General features: G+C 56.2%; 7 protein-coding genes across 7 annotated transcripts; 4 read left to right on the forward strand and 3 right to left on the reverse strand.

Annotated features, from left to right (window-relative positions):
* Nucleotides 1-94: 94 nt before the first annotated feature.
* Nucleotides 95-3846, reverse strand: BKCO1_1700016 (phd finger domain protein; the record flags this gene model as incomplete). The annotated part of the gene is made up of 5 exons (XM_020271626.1): nt 95-1175; nt 1229-2067; nt 2117-2287; nt 2340-2608; nt 2664-3846. 5 exons carry the CDS (start codon nt 3844-3846, stop codon nt 95-97), a joined length of 3543 nt encoding a protein of 1180 aa, XP_020131693.1.
* A 679-nt stretch (nt 3847-4525) lies between these two features.
* On the forward strand, nt 4526-5693 carry BKCO1_1700017 (lysosomal l-cystine transporter; the record flags this gene model as incomplete). Its single annotated transcript, XM_020271627.1, has 3 exons — nt 4526-4587; nt 4648-5086; nt 5340-5693. 3 exons carry the CDS (start codon nt 4526-4528, stop codon nt 5691-5693), a joined length of 855 nt encoding a protein of 284 aa, XP_020131694.1.
* Nucleotides 5694-7385: 1692 nt separating this feature from the next.
* On the forward strand, nt 7386-10043 carry BKCO1_1700018 (white collar protein; the record flags this gene model as incomplete). Its single annotated transcript, XM_020271628.1, has 5 exons — nt 7386-7738; nt 7852-8600; nt 8649-8799; nt 8851-9283; nt 9333-10043. The coding sequence occupies 5 exons, from the start codon at nt 7386-7388 to the stop codon at nt 10041-10043; spliced, it is 2397 nt and encodes a 798-aa protein (XP_020131689.1).
* Nucleotides 10044-10862: 819 nt separating this feature from the next.
* Nucleotides 10863-11580, forward strand: BKCO1_1700019 (n-acetyltransferase; the record flags this gene model as incomplete). The annotated part of the gene is made up of 2 exons (XM_020271629.1): nt 10863-11031; nt 11174-11580. The coding sequence occupies 2 exons, from the start codon at nt 10863-10865 to the stop codon at nt 11578-11580; spliced, it is 576 nt and encodes a 191-aa protein (XP_020131690.1).
* Nucleotides 11581-12057: 477 nt separating this feature from the next.
* Nucleotides 12058-14044, reverse strand: BKCO1_1700020 (tetratricopeptide-like helical; the record flags this gene model as incomplete). The annotated part of the gene is made up of 4 exons (XM_020271631.1): nt 12058-12971; nt 13063-13643; nt 13753-13925; nt 13976-14044. 4 exons carry the CDS (start codon nt 14042-14044, stop codon nt 12058-12060), a joined length of 1737 nt encoding a protein of 578 aa, XP_020131620.1.
* Nucleotides 14045-14286: 242 nt separating this feature from the next.
* On the reverse strand, nt 14287-14689 carry BKCO1_1700021 (dna binding methylated-dna-cysteine s-methyltransferase; the record flags this gene model as incomplete). The annotated part of the gene is made up of 2 exons (XM_020271632.1): nt 14287-14439; nt 14498-14689. The coding sequence occupies 2 exons, from the start codon at nt 14687-14689 to the stop codon at nt 14287-14289; spliced, it is 345 nt and encodes a 114-aa protein (XP_020131619.1).
* Nucleotides 14690-15158: 469 nt separating this feature from the next.
* BKCO1_1700022 (ataxin-2-like protein) lies at nt 15159-17561 on the forward strand (the record flags this gene model as incomplete). The annotated part of the gene is made up of 1 exon (XM_020271633.1): nt 15159-17561. One exon carries the CDS (start codon nt 15159-15161, stop codon nt 17559-17561), a length of 2403 nt encoding a protein of 800 aa, XP_020131622.1.
* Nucleotides 17562-19667: the final 2106 nt, after the last annotated feature.

The raw sequence follows: 19667 nt of genomic DNA on the forward strand, positions 1-19667 counted from the left end.
TGGTATACAGCTCGTCACCGCCCATACCCAAAGAAAAAAAACGCCCCACCCAAAGAAATGTCCCCGTTACGCAACCAAGAAAAATCAAAAGAAATCAGCCTTGGGTTGTCCCGTTAGCTCGTCTCGAAGCATTCCTCCGCTGCTGCACCCGTGCCTTTACGCGCTGTGCACGCTGCACCGTGCTTCCCTCTGCATCCATGGAATCGGCTGGTGCATCTACCATCTCCTCGTCGCCTAACATGCCGTCTAGCTCGGCATCGTCGATTTCACTGAGTTCCTCGCTCATTCCCCGCACTACTTCACGGCCGGACCAGACCTCGTCGTGAATGGTTGTGCCATGGGGATCAAAACTCTGCAGATACCACGGCACCCCACCGTGCAACAGCGTAAGCATGTCTGCGTCGGACTGTGGGGGCGTGAGAGGATCGGGGTTGGTCGTAGATGGATGCGTACTGCCTGAGTTGGATAGAGCGGGAGCGGTTCCGATGCTGCCTTGGCGCACATTCGTGGACTCGCCCCCAGAGTTCTCAGCTGGTGCATCGGCTGTTTCCTCAGGCAGCTGCAACTGCAATCTTATCGCCGCATCATCAGCCTCATGATCGGGCTCGTCGGTCTCCGCTCCAGCATTCTTTCCAGTGTTCTGGTCTTTCATTTCGACGTCACCATCGGCAAGCGCGTTCCTCCCCACATTGCCGTTCGTGAGGTACTCCACGGCTTCGGACGTTTCCACGTCTTGGGAGATGTGCGGTCGTTCTGCCCCTTTGTCATTACCCTTGTTGCCAGCATCATGGGAAGTTTGAGCTGACGTGGGTCTGGAACGTCCGCCATTGCTCAACAGGGCGTTGAGCTCCCGCAGCTCCTGGTCATACTGCTTACCAGCAATCTGCGCCTCCTTGACGGTGGCATCCTCAAGGGCCGGATGTATTCCCCTGATGATACGCTTTGCCAGCTTTTTCTTGTCCTTTTGTTCCGGTGTCAAATCGCTATGGACGCCACTGCCTTCGTTGAGATGTTCGTGGGCATCGTGGGCATCTGTGGTCTCGTCGAGGCCGAGGACCGATCGGAAGACTGCGCCAATGTCGCCTGAGAAGGTCGACACAGATGTGTAGAAACGCTCTTCAAGCTTCTTTTCGATCGTTTCCAAGCCATCTTTGAAAACACCTTTAGAATCCAGACTAATAGAATGTCAGCTCTTGTGCCTAATCTCAGTGAGTACTCCTGAACTAACCTTTGGGCTTTCTCTAGTATCGGCCATAGAAGAGGGTAAATAGGAAAATAGACTGTGTCGATGATGTTTTTCAAAATGTCGACATCGTCCAGTTTCTTTTCTTCCCTTTCTTTGATGGAGTGACACAAGTCTTTGACCTTCTCCATGTCCTTCTCGAGTAATTCCGCAAATTCGATCCGTCGGTGAAGTCTTGGACGTCCTGCTGCGCCCATTCCCGCGAAGTTGCGCCGTGTGATTTCCATCGATGAAAATGTCTCCATCTGAAGTTGAAGGCGCTTGAGCAAAGCCGCTCCACGGCGGGCTTCCCTCTTGAGTGTCCAGTATTTGCACGCCTCAGCCACATACTCTTTACGCTTGCGAACATTGAAGCGCACAAGTGACGCTTCAACCTTCTCATAGACGAGATGAGGCACTACCGGTGCACCGGATGGCAGCCTCCACACACCTTTGGTAGATTGACTGCGCTTTCGCCTGTTGCTGCCGGGCACCTGGGTCGAGTCATCCACATCGTCGTCCATGCTCATCGTACTGGACGAGTTGCGGGCTGCCGCGGCTTGACTTTCTGCCCACCGTCGACCTCGCATCGTTTGGCGGTAGTACGCCATGGCCTCACGTGTAGCCATGTCCACATCATTCTCTCGGCGCCATTCGGTCGGAACATGCTTGTGACAGAAAGCTTTGAGCACGCTAGCGTCGACGTTGGCGGGTCCGCTGTGGGCAGACTTCATTCGAAGGAACAATTTGGCACGTCGCGCACAGGTGACATGGAAGGCAGAATAGCAATTCTTGTTGCCACATTGGATGCATGCGCCCATTTTCTGGTCGCAGATGTAGCATTGCTATTTTCGTCAGCTCAATCGAATGGATTCATGGAGTGTTCATGCTCACTAATCTCCATCTTTGCTTGGGAACCTTCTCAATCTCCATGACCGGCTCCATAAAGGTGGTGTTGCCAAGTGAAACCTCTGGGATCCAAATGGCACAAAGCAGGTGTGACCATCGTTGAGGATTGGCAGTCTGTTTGAAAGCTCCATCGACATTGGGACAGAATATGCAGGTCTGTGATATGTCAGTACCACAACGAAGCACAGGGAGGTACGAAATTACTCACGGCTGTTCCTCGGCCAATCAACTGGCACTTGCGGCACAACCACTGGCCTTCAGGTATAAAAGGAACCCCGTAACACTCCTGGTGCACGGCGAGATCACAGCCGTCACAGAAGACGATGGCGTTGGTGTTCTCGCAATCGCCATCGTCACAGACGGCGCATTTTGTGTCTTGTTCTTCACCATTTCCTACTGGTTCTCCGTTAACCGCAGCTGCCGAGCTCGAACGTGGTCGATGGGTTTGGGGAGGCTTCGGGTTTGGCTTGGGGATTCCTTGGACGCAAGCGAGTCAGCACAGGTAGATCGCACCAGGTAATCGACAACTCACTTTTCTCAAGCCCATGCCATTCCTTTTCGATCTGCGTCATGGTTATCTCGAAAATCGCGGGCTTGATCGCTTCGACTTGTTCCTCTTTCCTCTGCGCATTATAGGCCTCCAGCCACCGATCGTCTTGTTCGTCCATGTCATACTCGACTCGTCCGACGGGGTGAGCATGTGCTTCCATTTCAAGGCTCAACGCGAGGTCCAGGTCTTCATCAAGGTTCCCGTCGACGATGCGTATCAATCGCTTTTCAGGCCGCATGAACATGTCACTCTCCTGATATCCTACGCTCGCCATGGTGCGATCGACGTAGTTGACCTGCGCCGAAGGGTCCTGTTCGTAGTGCGAAAATGTGTCGATCGTCCGATAAGACGGCTTTGGAAGGCTCAGTTTTTCGCGTTTGTCTTTTGTCGGTAGCGGTTCGATCCTTGGTGCTGGAGGCGAGCCCAAGCCGGTAAGCATGGATCCAGGACGCCGTGGAGGCCTGCCAGGCCGCCGCTTGATCACCGCTGGGGACAAAGACTGTTCGCTGGCGCCACCAACATGGACGGTGTCTTCGTCCTGTTCAGCGAACGAGTTCTGTTCCTTGAGATTGGGAATTTCAGCCGGAGTGGAAGCATCGTCTTGGGCCGAGAAGGATTGGCTCAAACCCAGGATGGGTGTCGTCGGCTTCGTGATGGGCGGGCTGACGCCGTCTATCTCTTCCGCACTGAAGACCATAAAGTCCATATCAATATCCAGGTCCTGGTGGAACTCCTCCCAGCCTCGCTCCTCTCTTGGCTTGTATCCATCATTCTGAGCCACGGCAGCGGCAGCAGCGGAGGCAGAACTGGCTCGGGGACCGGCAGCTGGGCGATCGCGCCGGGGGCGCGTGTAGGGTCGGGAGGGAGATGCGGCATCGGGAGAGTATTTGCGGGTTGTAGCTGGTGTACGCGACGGACGCGGCCGGGGCGCGCTGTGCCTGCGGCCGGCTGCCTTGAGCAGCGGAATCGCAATTTCCTTGGGTATTTCGGCGCCGGTTTCTGGGTCGATGTAGCGGCCACCACCGCCAGGCCCACCAGGAATGTACTTGGGTCGCTTGGGGGCCGCAGAAGCAGGGGCGGTGGGTGTGGCACTGGGGTCGACGCGTGGAGGGCGGCCGGGGCCGCGTTGATTGCGCCTCGTGGGCGTGTCTGATGGCACCGCCATGGGTGGTCAGGGTGGGTGTCCGTATGATCGCGTTGGGCGCAGTGAGACTCCGGTCACGCAGCGCGATCGGAAGCGCAAGGAGAGGACAACAGATGCCAAGCTACCGTCTGCGCGGACGCGTTGTGCTGCGAGGTCGGGCGAAAGACATGTGTGGACGGCACGGCAGAGGCGGATGACGCGGAGGGAGGTGCTGCGACGGGTCTGCTCGAGGCGTGAGCCAGCTGGCGCGTCTCGCCGCTGCAACCTCTGGAGGTGATGTTGAAGGTCGCGCTAGTGCATGTGGCCCGTGCGCCTTCCCCACGCGCCCAGCGCCTTGCCCGATCGACCAGCAGCTGGTCGTGCACCTTCGAAGCCACCCTATGAGCACTATCCATGCGGCTCATCGCGCCCCTCACCGCATTGGCGACACGACTTCCGAGCAGAAACGCGCCGCCGCCGTGACCCTGAGAGGCGTCAGGCGCCCGTGCGGTCACGTGCCCAGTCCTTGATGATGCCATTCGCCATACCGTCCACTAAACGTGTTCCTGGGAAGGAGCTCGCGCCTTAAGTGGGGTGTAGTCCCGCGTAATCCATCCTCCGGACCGCAGCCTTCTCGCTTGCTCATCAATCTTTTCTGCAACTCCCGTCCGTCGTACCTGGTACCTGGCGCCATCGCTCCCGTGCATCACAGCCGCACATCATGGCTTCGCCTGAAGTCGTCTACCTCGCCCAGGGCCTCTCGCGGCTCCTGGGCTGGTCCTAGTATGCTAGCGCGGTGATTTCTCGTAGTGTGCCAGAGGATCAAGGCTGACTGATCTCGAGCTTCTTATGCTGGTCCGGGTCCTTCTATCCCCAACCGCTCATGAACTGGCGTCGGAAGTCGACGCTAGGATTTGGCATCGACTTTCCCACCCTCAACATTATTGGCTTTGTTGCATACACGGTCTCTACCGCGGCAACGTTGTGGTCGCCAACCATCCGGGCACAGTACGCTGCTCGGTACCCAGGCGCTCCAGAGCCCACCGTCCGCTTCAACGACTTTGCGTTTGCGTTGCATGCTTTGGTCATGTCACTCATTATCTACAGCCAATTTTGGCTGAAGACTTGGGGCTTCAAGGTCGGCGCGGACCAGAAGATGAGCTCTTTGGCAAAGGGCATCTTCTGGGGCAATATTGTCGGAGTGGTCATTGTGACTGTCGTGGTCTGGGTCAAGGGCAAAGATGGTGGACACGATGCCAGTGGCTGGGCGTGGATCGATGTGGTACGTGGCCCCGAATTTCCTGTTTGTCGTGACGTGCGTCAAGCTCAAACGCGCCGTGACACACGCACGCGCTCTTGCAGGCACTTGGAGCGCTCGTCGAGATCTGGTCGCGACGTTCGGGGTGCACCGCGACGTCTCGACGGATGCTGCAACTGCCTCGGATAGTCCTACTGCTAGGATACTTTCTGAGTGGCTGCCATATGCTGCACAGAAGATGTTTTATGGGATTTTGCGAGCTGACCAACTCTTCAAGATTTACGCCATTGGATACGTCAAGCTCGTGGTTACCGTCGTCAAATACGTTCCCCAGGTATGGTTGAACTACAAGCGAAAGTCCACGGTTGGATTCAGCATTGGCGGAATGTTGCTGGACTTTTCTGGTGGTATACTGTCCAATCTCCAGCTGGTCATCGACTCCTCCCTGCAAGCGGACTGGTCTGGAATTACCGGAAACCCTGTCAAGTTTGGCCTCGCAAACGTGAGCATCATTTTCGATGTCATATTCATTGTCCAGCATTACGTTGTGTATCGGCATGCGAGAGAGGTCGAGGAAAGAGACGAGGAATCCAACGGCGAACGGCGACCTCTGTTGAGCGCCAGGCCGTAGCTTCTTTGCTAGAGCTTGAGCCAGGCGTTTGCGCATCTTGAGATTCGTCACCAGGCGCGTGAACTTTTTTTTAGAGAAGATGATTAGCCCTTTTAGATACGACTCATGACACTGTCTCGGCTTGTCGCTGACCAGAACATTTGCGAGATTAGATCATTTTTATTCACGTGGGATCGCGATTTGATCACATCGCCAAACGCAAGTTGGTCCTGTGCATACGTGCCGGGCGTCTGGGTTCGTCGTTTGCGGTCGATTCGTATTAGTGTTGCTGTACGGTGACGCTAAGCGGCGAGCTAAGAGACGGAGTGATGTCAAGAGCGGACTGGTACCTGAGCAGCTCGGACTCGTACCTTGTAAAAGCTGTGGCTTGTGTCCCAAAGCTGAGCAAACCAAGGAGAAAGGGGGCTAGAGTTCCCGTCTTGACAACCCAAAGAATCTTCAGAGCCAATCTCGATCTTCGGGTGGTTTCGGTCTTTTGCGATGGGCCCCGCGATCGAGCAGCTCGCGAGGAAATTGTCGACATGAACATCGAGAAGATCAACGCCGAAGTTGAGTCGAGTCCCACTGCTTGGTATGATGGTCTGACAGGAGTGGCACGCAACGGTAGCTGGCTGGGCACAAGCCGGCCGTTGTTCCTGATGCCTGGTGCACCTGTCAGCAAAACGGCCCCCTTCAGCCAATGTTGTGAGGGGGGACAGGACGTGTCTCGAAGCGGAACACCGGCTCCGGCCTCAGCAAAGCCTCAAGCACTACGGTAGCTTTCGCTAGTCGTGTGATAGTCAATGCTCTGGATATGGCGCAGTTGTCGTCACTGCTGTGTGGGGCTGAAGACGATCTGGCACGGCGGAAAGTTTGACGGCCATGTGGTCGAACTGACTTATCGAAAGTCAGGCTGTCCGGTCGCGATGGGGCGGTTGAGTTTGGCCGTTCGTAGGCATGCGCGAGAGCCAAAGAGGTGATCCGAGCAAGGGTGAGTGACAGAAAAAGCAATGCGCCGGTCAACCCTTGCCAAAGATCGTCCGCCAGCGCGTGAAAGCGCGGAGTTTCGTGTGCCCACGGGCCGACCAGGTTGGCCACACGTCGTGCGCCAACTACCACCTTCGGCAGCACGAAGTGAGGGAGCCGCCATGCAGTACGTCATCGCCGGCGCTGCGCCTCACCGGCCGACGCGATTCAGGATGCCAATTGCTCGGTCTCAGTGCTGCAGAGCACACCATGGGGGCCTTGTCCGACTGCTGGGGGTTGTGCAGGATTGAGTGAGCTGACGAGGTTCGGAGACCAAGGGCGTTGTCGCAGCTGAAAAAGAAAGCCCAAGGCCCTTTTGCGGCTCGCAGGCTAAGCCACTCCGCTGGGGGGCCGCAAGCTCTCAATTGGTCGTTCGCAGATCTCATTCCCGCCAGCCCTCAAGAGCCCGGTCCCAAAAGTCATCGGGCCCCGCGATTCGGACTCTTAGCGGGAGCTTCACCTGCATCGGTCTTCGCAAGCCGCCATCGAGACCCTGCTTTCCCGCAGCTCGCCGTGGCTCCATTGGTTGATCAATATAGGGCCCGCGTGCTGCCCTCTGTCATGGTACGTGGTGGGTCTGGATGAGTCTCCTTGCCGTCCCTCTTATACCCGGCTGCCCTTGGTCGCTCGCGGAACACTCTGTCTTCCTCACCCTTCACTCTTTTGTCAGCCGCCGCGTCCGAGCACATGTCTTCTTTTCAGCCTCTCCGCCGCTTCAACAACAAGCGAAACCATACTCACAAAGTCTACTCGGGCCAGGACTCTGCTCGCGGTTCTACTACCAGCATTTCCCCTAGCATGACAAGCACCGATGGGAATCGGCCTGGTACAGCCTTCAGACAAGAATCACCCGTGAAAAATCAGGCCAATGGGAGTCAAACCGTAGTGCTGGATTTCCAAGATCGCCAGAACTCAACGGCGTCTCACGGCGTTGATTCTCCACAAGCAGTTGTTTCAAACACTTTCGACATGGGCTCTGAGGATGAGGAGGCATCGTCTCTCCGTGGAAACCAAGATATCCACATTCCAACAAGGACAACGTGAGTTCATTTCTCCAGCGCAATTGCTTTTTTCTTTTCCTGAAACAATAAAAAAGAAAACACTTGCATGACGAGGCAACGGCGCCTGTACTGATTCTGACCATATCCCGCAGCAGCATCGAGGGTGCCAAGCGCAACTTCTCCAGGCCCAAGAGTCGCGAGTTGGACACATCCACTCCGGAATCTAAAGAACGGCTCTCCACCGAGAAAAGCTCTGCTGATTCCGTCATGTCTTATGAAACGAGAGCTAGCTCGGTGGGGACCATCCCGCCATTACAGACGAAAGCGGGCGCCGAAGACGACGGCAGGCTTGAGCCTCTTATAGAAGACGACCCCGGCAACTTTGATCTTGTCGCTCCTGAAGAGCAAGTGAGCAGGGACTATTCCCTCGAAACACGGGCTGAGAAGATTTTGTCCAAGGAACATCTGCAAGCCATCTTCTCGGATCCGGCTCTGCTGAACAAGTTCACTTCGTTCCTGAGCGCCTACAGACCCAAATCGCTGCCCCTCCTCGTGTACTATCTGGATGCTTTGAAAGCTCTTCGAGCAATCAGTTATGCCAATGCGGTGGCAGAGGCACTCGAGCCAATTGACGACTTGGAGTTCACCGCGCACCTGGCGAGACCAACAATCAATACCGTCCTTGAAGAGAAGGCCCAGCGCGCATTCGATCAGCTGGCCCAGGAAGATCTGCCTGCGTACGTCAGCTATGTGTGGGTCCAAGTTGTCAGCTTGAGCATTCAGATGAGGATCACGGGGACCCTGCCTCCACATTTGCGGGAGGCTTCCGAAGGGCTGGCCGAAACATTCTGTCTCACGGATCCGTCAAGGAAAGACAATCCCATTATCTTTGCCTCCGAAGGTCAGCAAGCCTCGCTTATTGCCCACCTACGAGACTGACAATTTCTAGAATTCCATCGTACGACCCAATATGGCGTCAGCTACGCAATCGGGCGCAACTGTCGCTTTTTGCAGGGCCCGCGGACGAATCCGTTTTCGGTGAAGCGGTTGAGCAAAGCGATCCGAGAAGGTACGGAGATCAACGAGCTCATCTTGAACTAGTAAGTCTCGGAATTACTATCAATTTTTTGTGCCCACTGACGCGTAGACAGCCGACGCGATGGATCAACGTTCCTCAATCTCCTGATGATGGCTCCCCTGATGGACAACAGGGGCAAGGTCAGGTATTTCATCGGATCCCAGGTGGACGTAAGCGGCCTTGCAAAAGAGTGCACCGATCTCCCCGGGCTGAGACGGATGCTTGCCAAAGACGGAGAGATAGAGCTGGAGGACGACGAACAGGTGCCTCCGGAGCAGGAAAAGGACGAGTTCCAGGCGCTGAGCGAGATGTTCAACCAAGGAGAGGTCAACACGGTGCGGAGGACTGGCGGGCACATGCACAAGGAGCACGTTGAAGATGACGACACGACTTCGATGTATCATCAGCCACGACTGCTCATCAAAGACAGCCCACCTCTTGGCGCCGGGTCAGAGATCTTTGGCAAAGTCAGAAACAACGGGAAGCTAGCCGGGATCTACAGCCACGTAAGTCAACGCCAGCTATAGGTTTAACATGTGCTAACGGCTGGGATAGTATCTGCTTGTCCGACCGCATCCTTCTCTCCGCATCCTCTTCACCTCGCCCTCTCTCCGCGTGCCGGGCATCCTGCAGTCGGCTTTCATGGACAGGATTGGCGGCAGCTCACGAGTGCGCGAGGAACTGGGGCAGGCGCTAGCCGCGGGACGTGGCGTGACGGCCAAGGTGCGGTGGCTGGCTAGCCTGCGGCCAGACGACGAGGGCCGCAGCCGTTGGATCCATTGCACGCCGTTGCTCGGGCAGAACGGCAGCGTCGGGGTGTGGATGGTTGTGCTCGTCGACGACCATGCCAGCACCGCCATGCGCAAGTTCCGCGCACCGCCGCCCGTGTCGCGACCCGTCGGCGGAACCAGGCAGTCCCCGCACCACCACGGCGGTGGCGGTGCGAACAGACCGGAACCCCGCAGTCCCACCAGCGCCTTCCGCGGAGGAGGAGCACCGGCGCCTTCCGTTGGCCGTGGCCGCCACCCCGTCCCCATCATCGACTCGCTGGCCGTCAGCAGCAAGTTCGAGCGCAACCTCACCGAGGAGGAGTTTGACCGTCAGATCGAGGAGCGCGACCGCATCCTGGGCCTCAGCAGTCCGCCGCTGCCTTCTTCGCGATCCCCGCGCTTGTATTCCGACCAGCTTGCCGGACGGTCTGCTAGCCCGCATCCTCCGGGCACTGCTGGCAGCGGCGCCAATTCCATGGACTCGTTCCGCATCTGAAACGGCACCGAGTACCAATGCTGATGCCACATGTTTTTTTTTTCCTGTGTGTGTTACGTCGTGTTTTGTTGAGTGGTTATACCCATTGAGGCCGGTTCCTTTCTGTGTTTTGGCTGCATTTGCATATCTAGCTGTAAACATACGGTACAGAATCTTATACATACCTTCGAACTCGAGCGCTGCGCAGCTCGCACGACCTTGTTGCTTTCCCCTTCTTTTTTTTTCCTTTGCTTCGATACCCACAGTCAATAATGGGAAATGGATCTGTTTTCAAGGGGTTGTGTTGGACATCACGTATATTCAATAACGTTGAGGCTCATCGTCATCATCAACCCGACAGGGTAATCTTCAGCAACGTGCCATCTTTTACAACACCCTTGTTGGGTGTCCCTTCATCGTTCACCTATATTAACCACATGTAGTAGCAGCGTATAATGAGACATCCAGTCGACCAGTTTCTTCCTGTACCCGCCTGTAATCACCGTCTGACAGGTTGCAAGATGAAAAACAAGCGTTGACTTATTCTCAAGTACCCGTATCTCAGTGAGTTCGAAAATACACGCTGTAGAACGCCAGATTTGGTGGCCACAGACAATTTACAAATAGCTCCATCTGCATGCGCCTCTGTAGGGCTGAATAGGGCGCCAGCCGAGGAGGGACCCTTGCGACGTCAGACCTTCAATTAAGCCGCGCCGGCGCGTCACGGCGATCATTCGTCTCATCCCCGCCAAATCCCCCTCCCAAAAATCCACCACCAGCACCACAACCTCGCGACACGTCCAGAACCGAGCCGTGCGCCTCCGCACCCCGCAGCCGACCATGGCGTCCATCCGGCCAATGACGCCAATGGACCTCCTCCACTTCAACGAGTGCAACCTCGACCCGCTCACCGAGACGTACAACGTCAGCTTCTACCTCGAATACCTGACCAAGTGGCCGCACCTGTGCAAGGTCATTGAGGGCCCACACGGCAAGATCGAGGGATACAGTACGAGGCCCCTCCCCTCCCCCGGCATCCAGAAAAAAAAAAGAGAGAGAGAGAGAGAGAGCGAGCGAGCGCGCGCGCGCGCGCGAAAAGAAAGAGACCAAACCGCTAACCCAACCCCGCGTCGCGCGCGCAAACAAAACAGTCATGGGCAAGACGGAATCCTCGCCGTACCCGGCGCCGGTCCCACCGTTCGCGCCGTCGACCAACACGGACCCCAACTACCTGCCGTGGCACGGCCACATCACCTGCCTGACCATCGCGCCGTCGGCGCGGCGGCTGGGCCACGCGACGCGCCTGACGCAGCTGCTCGAGCAGGCGTGCGACGCCGAGAACGCCTGGTTCGTCGACCTGTTCGTGCGCGCCGAGAACGCCGTCGCCCAGCGCCTGTACGAGGGCATGGGCTACAGCGTCTACCGCCGCGTGGTCGGCTACTACAACGACGATACGGACGCGTTTGATATGCGGAAGCCGCTGAGCAGGGATAAGGGGAGGGAGTGCGTGAGGGAGGGCGGGAAGGAGGTCAGGGTCAGTCCGGAGGATGTGTGGTGACGGGGGGCGGGAACGGCGTGGACATAAGAAAAGGACGATGGGCGGTATGAGTAAGGAAGATATTTGGTTCGGTCTTCTGGGAAAACTTCTTGGATGATGATGATGATGATGGAAGAAAGAATGGTGTGAGCTTTGCTCCGCCCGGCTCGTCTTCTAGAAGCTGATTGCATAAGAGGGTTGCTGTGTGGTTTGGACAGGCGCGAAGGGAGAAAAAAAAAACGTCTCTAGATGCTTTGTTCAGGCTTTCTCATACATACTAGAGCTTGATTTTTATACGAGAACAATATACCATCACGATTTTGGAGCCTACAGCCTCGTTCCCTAAGATAACCCAATTTTGCTCACTTTTTTTGAGCCTCTAGTGAGACTCTGCTCTTCCGTCGAACCATCTGCTCTGCCATGCGGCATCCATGCAGCCCCTAGACTCCTATGTCCCATTCTTTTTTTTTTTTAAACCACCAGCCCCGCCCAACCTCTCTACGCCGCCCCAAGCACCTTCAACGCATGCTCCGCGAGAACATCGCCCAACAACTCATCCTCCCTCATCTCCTGCACCGCCTGCACCGCCACCTCCCTCGCCTCTCCCCCACCACCCAGAACCCTTCCAGAACCACCACCTCCCCGCAACACCACCGACACCACCCTCTTCCCCCTCGCCTCGACCTCCTCCTCCGCGCACTGCACCCCCACCCCCCTCGCCCTCCTCTCCGCCTCCTCCCAGCACGCCTCCGCCCTCCGCGCCTGCGCCACCGCCGCCGCAACGTCGCCCTGCGAGCCCGCGACGGCGGCGCCGCGCAGCCGCCAGTGCACGTCGCCGAGCGCGACGTACAGCTGGGGCGCCTTGTCGTCGGACGGGGGCGGGGGCGGGGACAGCGTCGCGGCGAGGACGTGGTACGCGCGCTTCAGGGCGTCGGCGTGCACGGCGGCGGCGGCCGCGTCGTCGTCCGTCACGTCCTGCGGCGCGGCGGGGGGACCCGGCTCGGCCGCCGAGCTGTCGATGGCGGCGGACGGTGCTTGCGCCAGGTACGTCGATTCGGCTTGCGCGGCGGCGGCGGGGGATGGCGCGCTGGTGGCGGTGGCGGTGGCGATGGCGGAGAGGGCGTCGATGAGGGCGCTGTGCGCGTCGGCGGGGGAGGGGAGGGAGGGGGGAGGGGCGGATGAGGATGAGGAGGGTGGGCTCGTTATGTCGGCGAATTTGGCCAGGACGACGGCGTACCAGGATGCGGCGGTGCGCTCGCCGCGGCGGTATTCGGCTTCGCTGACGGCGGAGAAGAGGCGGGCTTGCGCGAGGGAGCCTTCGGCGAGGGCGGAGTCGTGCTCGCTGGGTTGGGCGAGGGTGGGCTTGGGTGGGGCAGCGGAGAGGGAGAGGGAGAGGGTGGGTGTTTTTTTCTCTGTGGAGAAAGGGGCGTTAGTGAGGTGTGTAAAGCTTTGGATGGGGCATGGAAAGATGCGGGAGGGGAGATACGGGAGGGGCTTGCGTACCAGGCTCCGGGACTGTACGGTCTAGCTTCTCGAAGTATGGCTGAAGAGCGCCGGATGTGAAGAAGCCAACGACCGTCTCGACGTCCTTGCTAATAGCATCCAGCTCCTCCGCAGGCATGATGCTAAGAAGGTCTGCAAGCGTGTTTGCCATGAAAAACACGGAGTCGAGAATGGCGCTTTCGGTCACGGCCTCCTCAACACTGGCATACTCCTCTGCAGAGGAGCCGGAAGATGACTTCTCCGCGGAGGGTGGGGCAGCATCCATAGGCGCATCTGGATCGCCGGAGTTTGCTGCAAGGAAAGCTGCTTGTAGAGACTCATACTCCTGGACTTGCCTTTCGAGGCAATGGCGGATGCACTGCACAGACTCATGGAGCAGCGGCACCGCCTCGGCCTTGTTCACGCGGTCGGCAAGGTCGGACAGGACGTTGGCCGTGTTGAACAGGATGTCGAGGTTGTCAGGGTTCAGCACAATGGCAAAGCGATGTGAGTCCAGTGCCTGTCGGAGGAGGTCGACAAGGGGGGGACCGATTTGTGCTGCGATGCGCAGGTCTTGGGCGATCTGGTACTCTAACAGCGCCCTATGACGTGCATCAGCTTACTGCTGCTGTTTCGGCAAGGGTGGTGTTTGGGAGAAGCAAGAAAACACGAGAAAAACAAATGGACGGCATGTCGCGAGAGCGAACGTACTTGTTGTAAGCCAGATCGAAAGACTGCGGAAACTTCTGCAGACCGGCGGCATAGGCGTCGACGGCACGCTGGAAGAAGCGAGCGGATTTGGCAGCGTCTCCTGCTCTCCACTTGCCGGCGCTCTTTTCAAACTCATCGGCAGCATCGAGAAAGTCATCCTCGGTCTGGGGTTCCTGGGCGAGGTTAGTGATGGGCCAGGGCGCGACATAATGCTGCGGCATACGGGCTCCTTCTTCTTTCCGCGCGCAGGTTGCTTAGCACTGGTCTGGAGGAACTGCTTCTTCTTCGGCATGGCTGTGCTGATTTCGCTCGGCAAATATCACTAGGTTGCAATTGATGACAGGCGCAGGCCGGTGAGGTTGAGAAGGTCGAGGCAGGGCTGAATTTCGGGGTCCGAAAATTCGCTTCCGCCGCCCATGACGATCGCTGACTCTTCGCCCGACGACGCCTACTCGCTCTCTCTCTACTCTCTACTCCACCACCGAACCTTGTCCTAGAGTATACACGATAATCCCGAAGCCACCTCCGCGCGCTTCATGCTTTGAAATCCTCCCACCAGCATGACTGATCCACCAGCATGCCTTGGTCATCGAACAGGACGCCCTCGGCAGCCAGCATTGCCAGCTTCTTCTCGCAGTTCTGCCCACTCGGGACATTGCGCCAGTCGCCTTTGTAACCCCCGATGAACTGGCCAGCCATGTCAGCGATTGCCGAGTCAGCAGCGCATGTGGAAGCTCTTCCTTACCCCGCTGCTTGCGATGCACCGATGACAAGGGATCTCGGGCGCGAATGGATTGCTTCGTAGTGCGCCACCGACTGCGCGAGGGGAGGAGCCGAGCGCTCGAGCGAGCGCCGCGTACGACGCGATGCGCCCCTCCGGGATCTGCTGGAGCAGCGCGTACACACGCTCCTGGTATTGCGTCACCGTCTTTGACATGCTGGTGGTTTAGGAGAATGAGATGCCATGGCAAAAGCACTGCACGACCGTGGGCTTTTAAGATGGGCGAGCGCGGAGCCTTGTCAGCCCAGTCACCATTACCGCAGTCCCTTCATTGGTCACTTCCACAGCAGCAGCCCGACGCGCCTCACGCACGCCATCACGTGCCATCACTTACCATCGCTTGCCATCACTCGTCATCACTCGCCGATTCCAGCGTGACGATTTCTGGTGTACTCTTGGGCTCAGTTTCTGCCGTGATGATCTGTTGTGGGGCTCGACGGACATGGCGCTTCTTGCAGCGCGGTTTCCATTTCAAGCACTCCATCCAACCTGGGCAAGCACGCTATGGCAAGCTCTGTCCTCCTACCTGTCTGTCCTTCAGGCTTCGACTTCTCTGCTGCCCAAACCCCGGCTTTTGTCAACTCAATCAAGTGTCTATCTCCATTGCGGCCGTAGCCTATCAAGCATGGCTAAATCGTACCGCGAAGCTCTTTTGACCAGACCAAGGCAGAAGCAGAGCAAAGCCAACTTCGTTTTTACCGTACAGGATGACAACATCAGGGAGAACATCCGATACCGCATCTACGACTTCTGCTTCGACATCGTATACGACGACGCTCTCAGACCATCCATCATGCAGTACATCCGCGTGCTGTACCTGCCGCCCCACCCACTGTTCAATCGTGAAAATTGGGAGAAAACCATGGTACACCGCCATTGGAGCCATAAGCCTCGTGGCCTCGCCCTCCTGCGCGTGGCCTCGAACATCTATCGCGAGGTCTTCTTCCGCTTCTATTGGTTCCACCTCCCCAACTGGGCCCTCCCCTTTGGCGATATACCTGACCTGCGACGCCGATTACGCAAAATTCCAGAGCCGCACGACCGCAATGTCAATGCACACGTGAAAATCCGCTGCTTCTTCACCGACGAGAAGGAATCCGAGAACGCTCGTCTCAACATTGTCCGGCCCTCCACGCTGAGGGAGATATTCTACCTGATGGGGCTCGGAGATATCTCTATACCTTGGGTGAGCTATACCAATGTAGACGGGAAAAAAGAGAAAATCATAATCGGTGTAGGCTTTCAGATACTCCAAGAGCTCACCGAGGAAAATTGGATGAGATCTCTGACCTTCGTCGGTAAGCTTGGGAATATGGTATTTCGTCCCTCTCGGAACGGCGTGTTAGGAGGGCTGGACTTCGCCGCCAGCAAATACCAAACTGCCGGGAACACGGCTCCAGCATTCCCAGAAAAACGTCTAAATGTAAAGGGGATCCAAGATGTCTTTCGCCACATGCGTCGCCACCTCGAGAATGCCACTGGAGCTATCAGACAGGCCAAGGCTTATTTGCCGCCCCTACGCACCCAATCACCGGAAAGCTCATGTAATACCGGCCCTCCAAGGGTCTATCAAAGCCACGGAACTGCGGTTGCAGCTGTCGAAAAACGGCATGCGTCCGAAAACAACCCTCAAAGAAATCTAAGTCTGGCATCCGAACATGTCATCCGCGCCTCAAGACCGGCTAGTCAGCCTGAACCAATTGAGCCACTTCAGCATGGGCAGCATCTGTCTCCTCGGTCGCAACATAGCCTTGAGAGTTTCTTCGGTCAACAGACTCGCAAAAGTCAACTTCGTGGAGGCTCCTTGCTTGTACTACTCCACGAACTCAATCACCATACGCTTGATCTGATCGACAACCTCGAACACAGTAATGCCATGAGCACATCTAGACCGGAAATGGACGAAAAGAGTCTGATGCAGGAAATGTCGAGATGTTCAACGCAAATTTCCGAGCTCATCACTTTGGATGAGGTCTTGCGGGCTCCTCCGGAGAAGTATGAACTTGGAGCACTAGATATCAGCCGTCCTAAATCTGAACCGGATAGGGTCGAAACATGTTGGAGTCCAGCACTCCACGAAGCAACCGAAGAAGAAAACGGTCTCGACAATATCCGAAATACATTGAGGAGTCAAAGCGGAACGCATACACTATCTTCGTTTCAGACCAATTGTCCCCCGCAACTCGAGGAAGGCTGCCTCTCGGATCATCGCTCTACCAGAGCAGAGCCTACACATGAACAGTCAAAAGCATACTATGCCCATGAAATGGGCTTTGAAACGCGCATCGCACAATGGATTACGCGCGAGAATGATCCAATACCATCCCGCAAATCCTCAGTTTCTTGGTCCAGTGGCAAAGAGGCTTGCGAGCTATCTTCTCGCAAGCGCGTCAGCTCCTCCAATTACCATGTGTGCTTTTCCCGCCGTCCTTTGTCCAACAAGCATCCTCCATCCTCCGGTACGGCCTTCCAATCAACAACCTCATCATCGTCCCGCTCTACGTCGAGCAAATGTTCAATCTCGGCCATGACGGACACTTTGGCGCCGCAAGCACCCACCACCACTATTGCCGATACCTCTACCGAACGACAACCAGCGCCACCATCCCAACATTACCAAGTTCAGAGCCCCGAATCGATAGTACCCACGCCAGCTCCCTCAATCACCGACCGAGCCACCACCACCCCGCCACTTCGAGAGCTTCCCTTGTCAAAGACCACGAACGCGCAGATCACGGACGACGTGCACAAGGTAGCGACCGCTGCAGCCACCACCACCATCAGCTCCTCAAAATCGTCTCGACGAGTGTCGTCATCCTCCAACGTTGCGAGTTTGTGTGCAGACGACAGACGGCCCGAGGACGAGCCGATCATTGTCATTCCCGGCGCGAAGCAGTTTCTGACGCCGAAACGAGACGTCAAACCTTGGTGGGAGGCAAGTTCCGGCGGCAGTCAGAGCACAGGTGGGAAGAAGAGGAGGAGTGGTAGGGGGAAGGGAACGAGAGGGAGTGCGGATGCGTGGACGTAGTTGGACTAATTGAGGTCGGAAGGGGGAACAAGGGTGGAGGCGCATGTTGACAAAAGTCTTTAATGCTTCCGTGGGTGGGGAGGATGAGAAGAGGAAGAAGAAGAAGAAGAAGAAGAAGTGGATATTCTTGCGTGCCAAGCTCTATTACATTCGGGAGGCATCCAGTACAAACTGCTAGAGACAGGTAGGCAGTTGATGCGACTGCTTATTGTTCTTGTACACGGTGCTGCTGAAATTCCTGACAGAGCAATTCAACTGATGGACAGTATTCTACACGCGGCTGAAACCGCCCTTTTACGAAAGAGAAAGGAACATCAGCCAACTAATGGGGTTTCTCAATCGGCAAGCAGTGTCTTCCTCGTCTTCCTCGATACTCTCGAAGTGCATGCATTATGCATTCTACTGCGCATTGTTACTTATACCAACCCCATGGAAGCAATAGTCATGTGACAGGATTGCGGAGGGCTTCTTATCTCACGAAAGTCAGCCCCTTTAGCTCAGTGGTAGAGCGCGACACTAGTAATGTCGAGGCCATCGGTTCGACTCCGATAGGGGGCATAGATGTCAATTGGCAAGAGGCAAGGCGATCGAACGTCTGCTACGTTCATTTTTTGTTGTCTGTTCTTTTGTTTTCTTTTTGTTTTGTTTTCGTTTCTGACATTCTTTTTGTGTGTGGAAATGAGACGAGACGGGAAGGGTCCGAGACCCGCATGTTGATTTTGGCCTGAGTCAGGAACGCACTAAGGGCAAAGGAGGGAAAACGTGGCTGAGACAGGGATGTGTGGTGAATTGAATGGAGGTACGAGGCCGAAGTGGGACCGGGAGCGGACGGGGCGGGGAGATAGATGGTGGGGTGGTCGCGAGGGGAAGCTGAGAGAGAGAAACGGGAGAAGAGGGTTATCTCGAGGATTGAGACAAAATCGCAGCCATGGTGCGGGGTTTATCGTTGGTTTATCGTTGGTTGCCCTTTCGGGAGTCGGGCTTGCAGGTCATATATGCAACTTGTCAGTCCGGGGCCGGCGGCTGCGTGAACAACGGAAAAATAAAAGCAAGCTAAGTAGCTGCATGTACATACATAGATTTGCAGGCTGGTACGAGATGATGCAGTCACGTAGATGATGGCAAGCATCCCTTGCTGTTATCGATAAATAGTCGGGCGGAAAATGCTACACGTTGCATTCCCCAGCGCTGCGTCACCGAAGTCTGAGCAGCTGGCATTTGACACCAGAGAAGTGGCAGCAGCCAACAAGAGCGAGGGCCAGGTTCTGAACGGTAGCACGGAGTTTTGTCGTCCGCTTTCCATCCAATCTGTGCGATGCGACGGCAGGACGTTGTTCTGGGTATCAGTGTTATTGCAATTTCCCGGAAAAGTGCAACTCGGGTCCCGCAAGGTTCCCCGCATTAATAAGTAGAAGACGAAGAGAAAAGAGCAACAAGGGACTTTGCGACTTTCCTTCTTTGGTGTGCAAGCATCTTACCGATGTGTGCTGGAAGGATCGTGTCGCTGACGGATTCCTTCGTTCCAAAACAGGAAGGACATGCGTCCTCGGGAGCATCCTGTTGTCTGCGTCGACTTCTTAGCTATGCAAGCCGGAAGTGAAGCCTTGGCGGATAGGGCTGGCTTGCAGCTTGCATGGTACATATTGACGCATGGCTGAGTGAGACCTTGATCTTCTGTGAAGGTGGTCCGATTTCAGTAAGCATAGTTAGTTTGTTGAACCCGAACCTGAGTAACAACGCACGAGAGGGGACAGAGATGTCCCCATGGTGATGTTAAGTATTCTTGGAACATCATTTCTTTTGTCTTCACTTTCCAGGACGGCTGTTGCTGAGGATTGGCTATGTCTTTGAATACGGCCATCACGATGGTCGTTGTACTTCGTGCGCCCTTCCGTGGCTTACGCGGGGCCTTCAGGGGAGTTCTGAGACGTACAACGTGGTCTCTGCTAGTTTACTCTGTCAGCATCGCGTTAGAATATGCACCATTATGAGATTGTCATTAATGCAGCTGGATGTCTTATGGCTTGATCAGCTCTGGAATTTCTTGGATAAGAATCTGTTCTCCGCATCGCTTCTTTCACTGTGCGAACGAGAAAATACCACACC

This window comes from Diplodia corticola, assembly GCF_001883845.1.
Source record: "Diplodia corticola strain CBS 112549 chromosome Unknown scaffold17, whole genome shotgun sequence".
In the NCBI taxonomy this organism is placed as follows: domain Eukaryota; kingdom Fungi; phylum Ascomycota; class Dothideomycetes; order Botryosphaeriales; family Botryosphaeriaceae; genus Diplodia; species Diplodia corticola.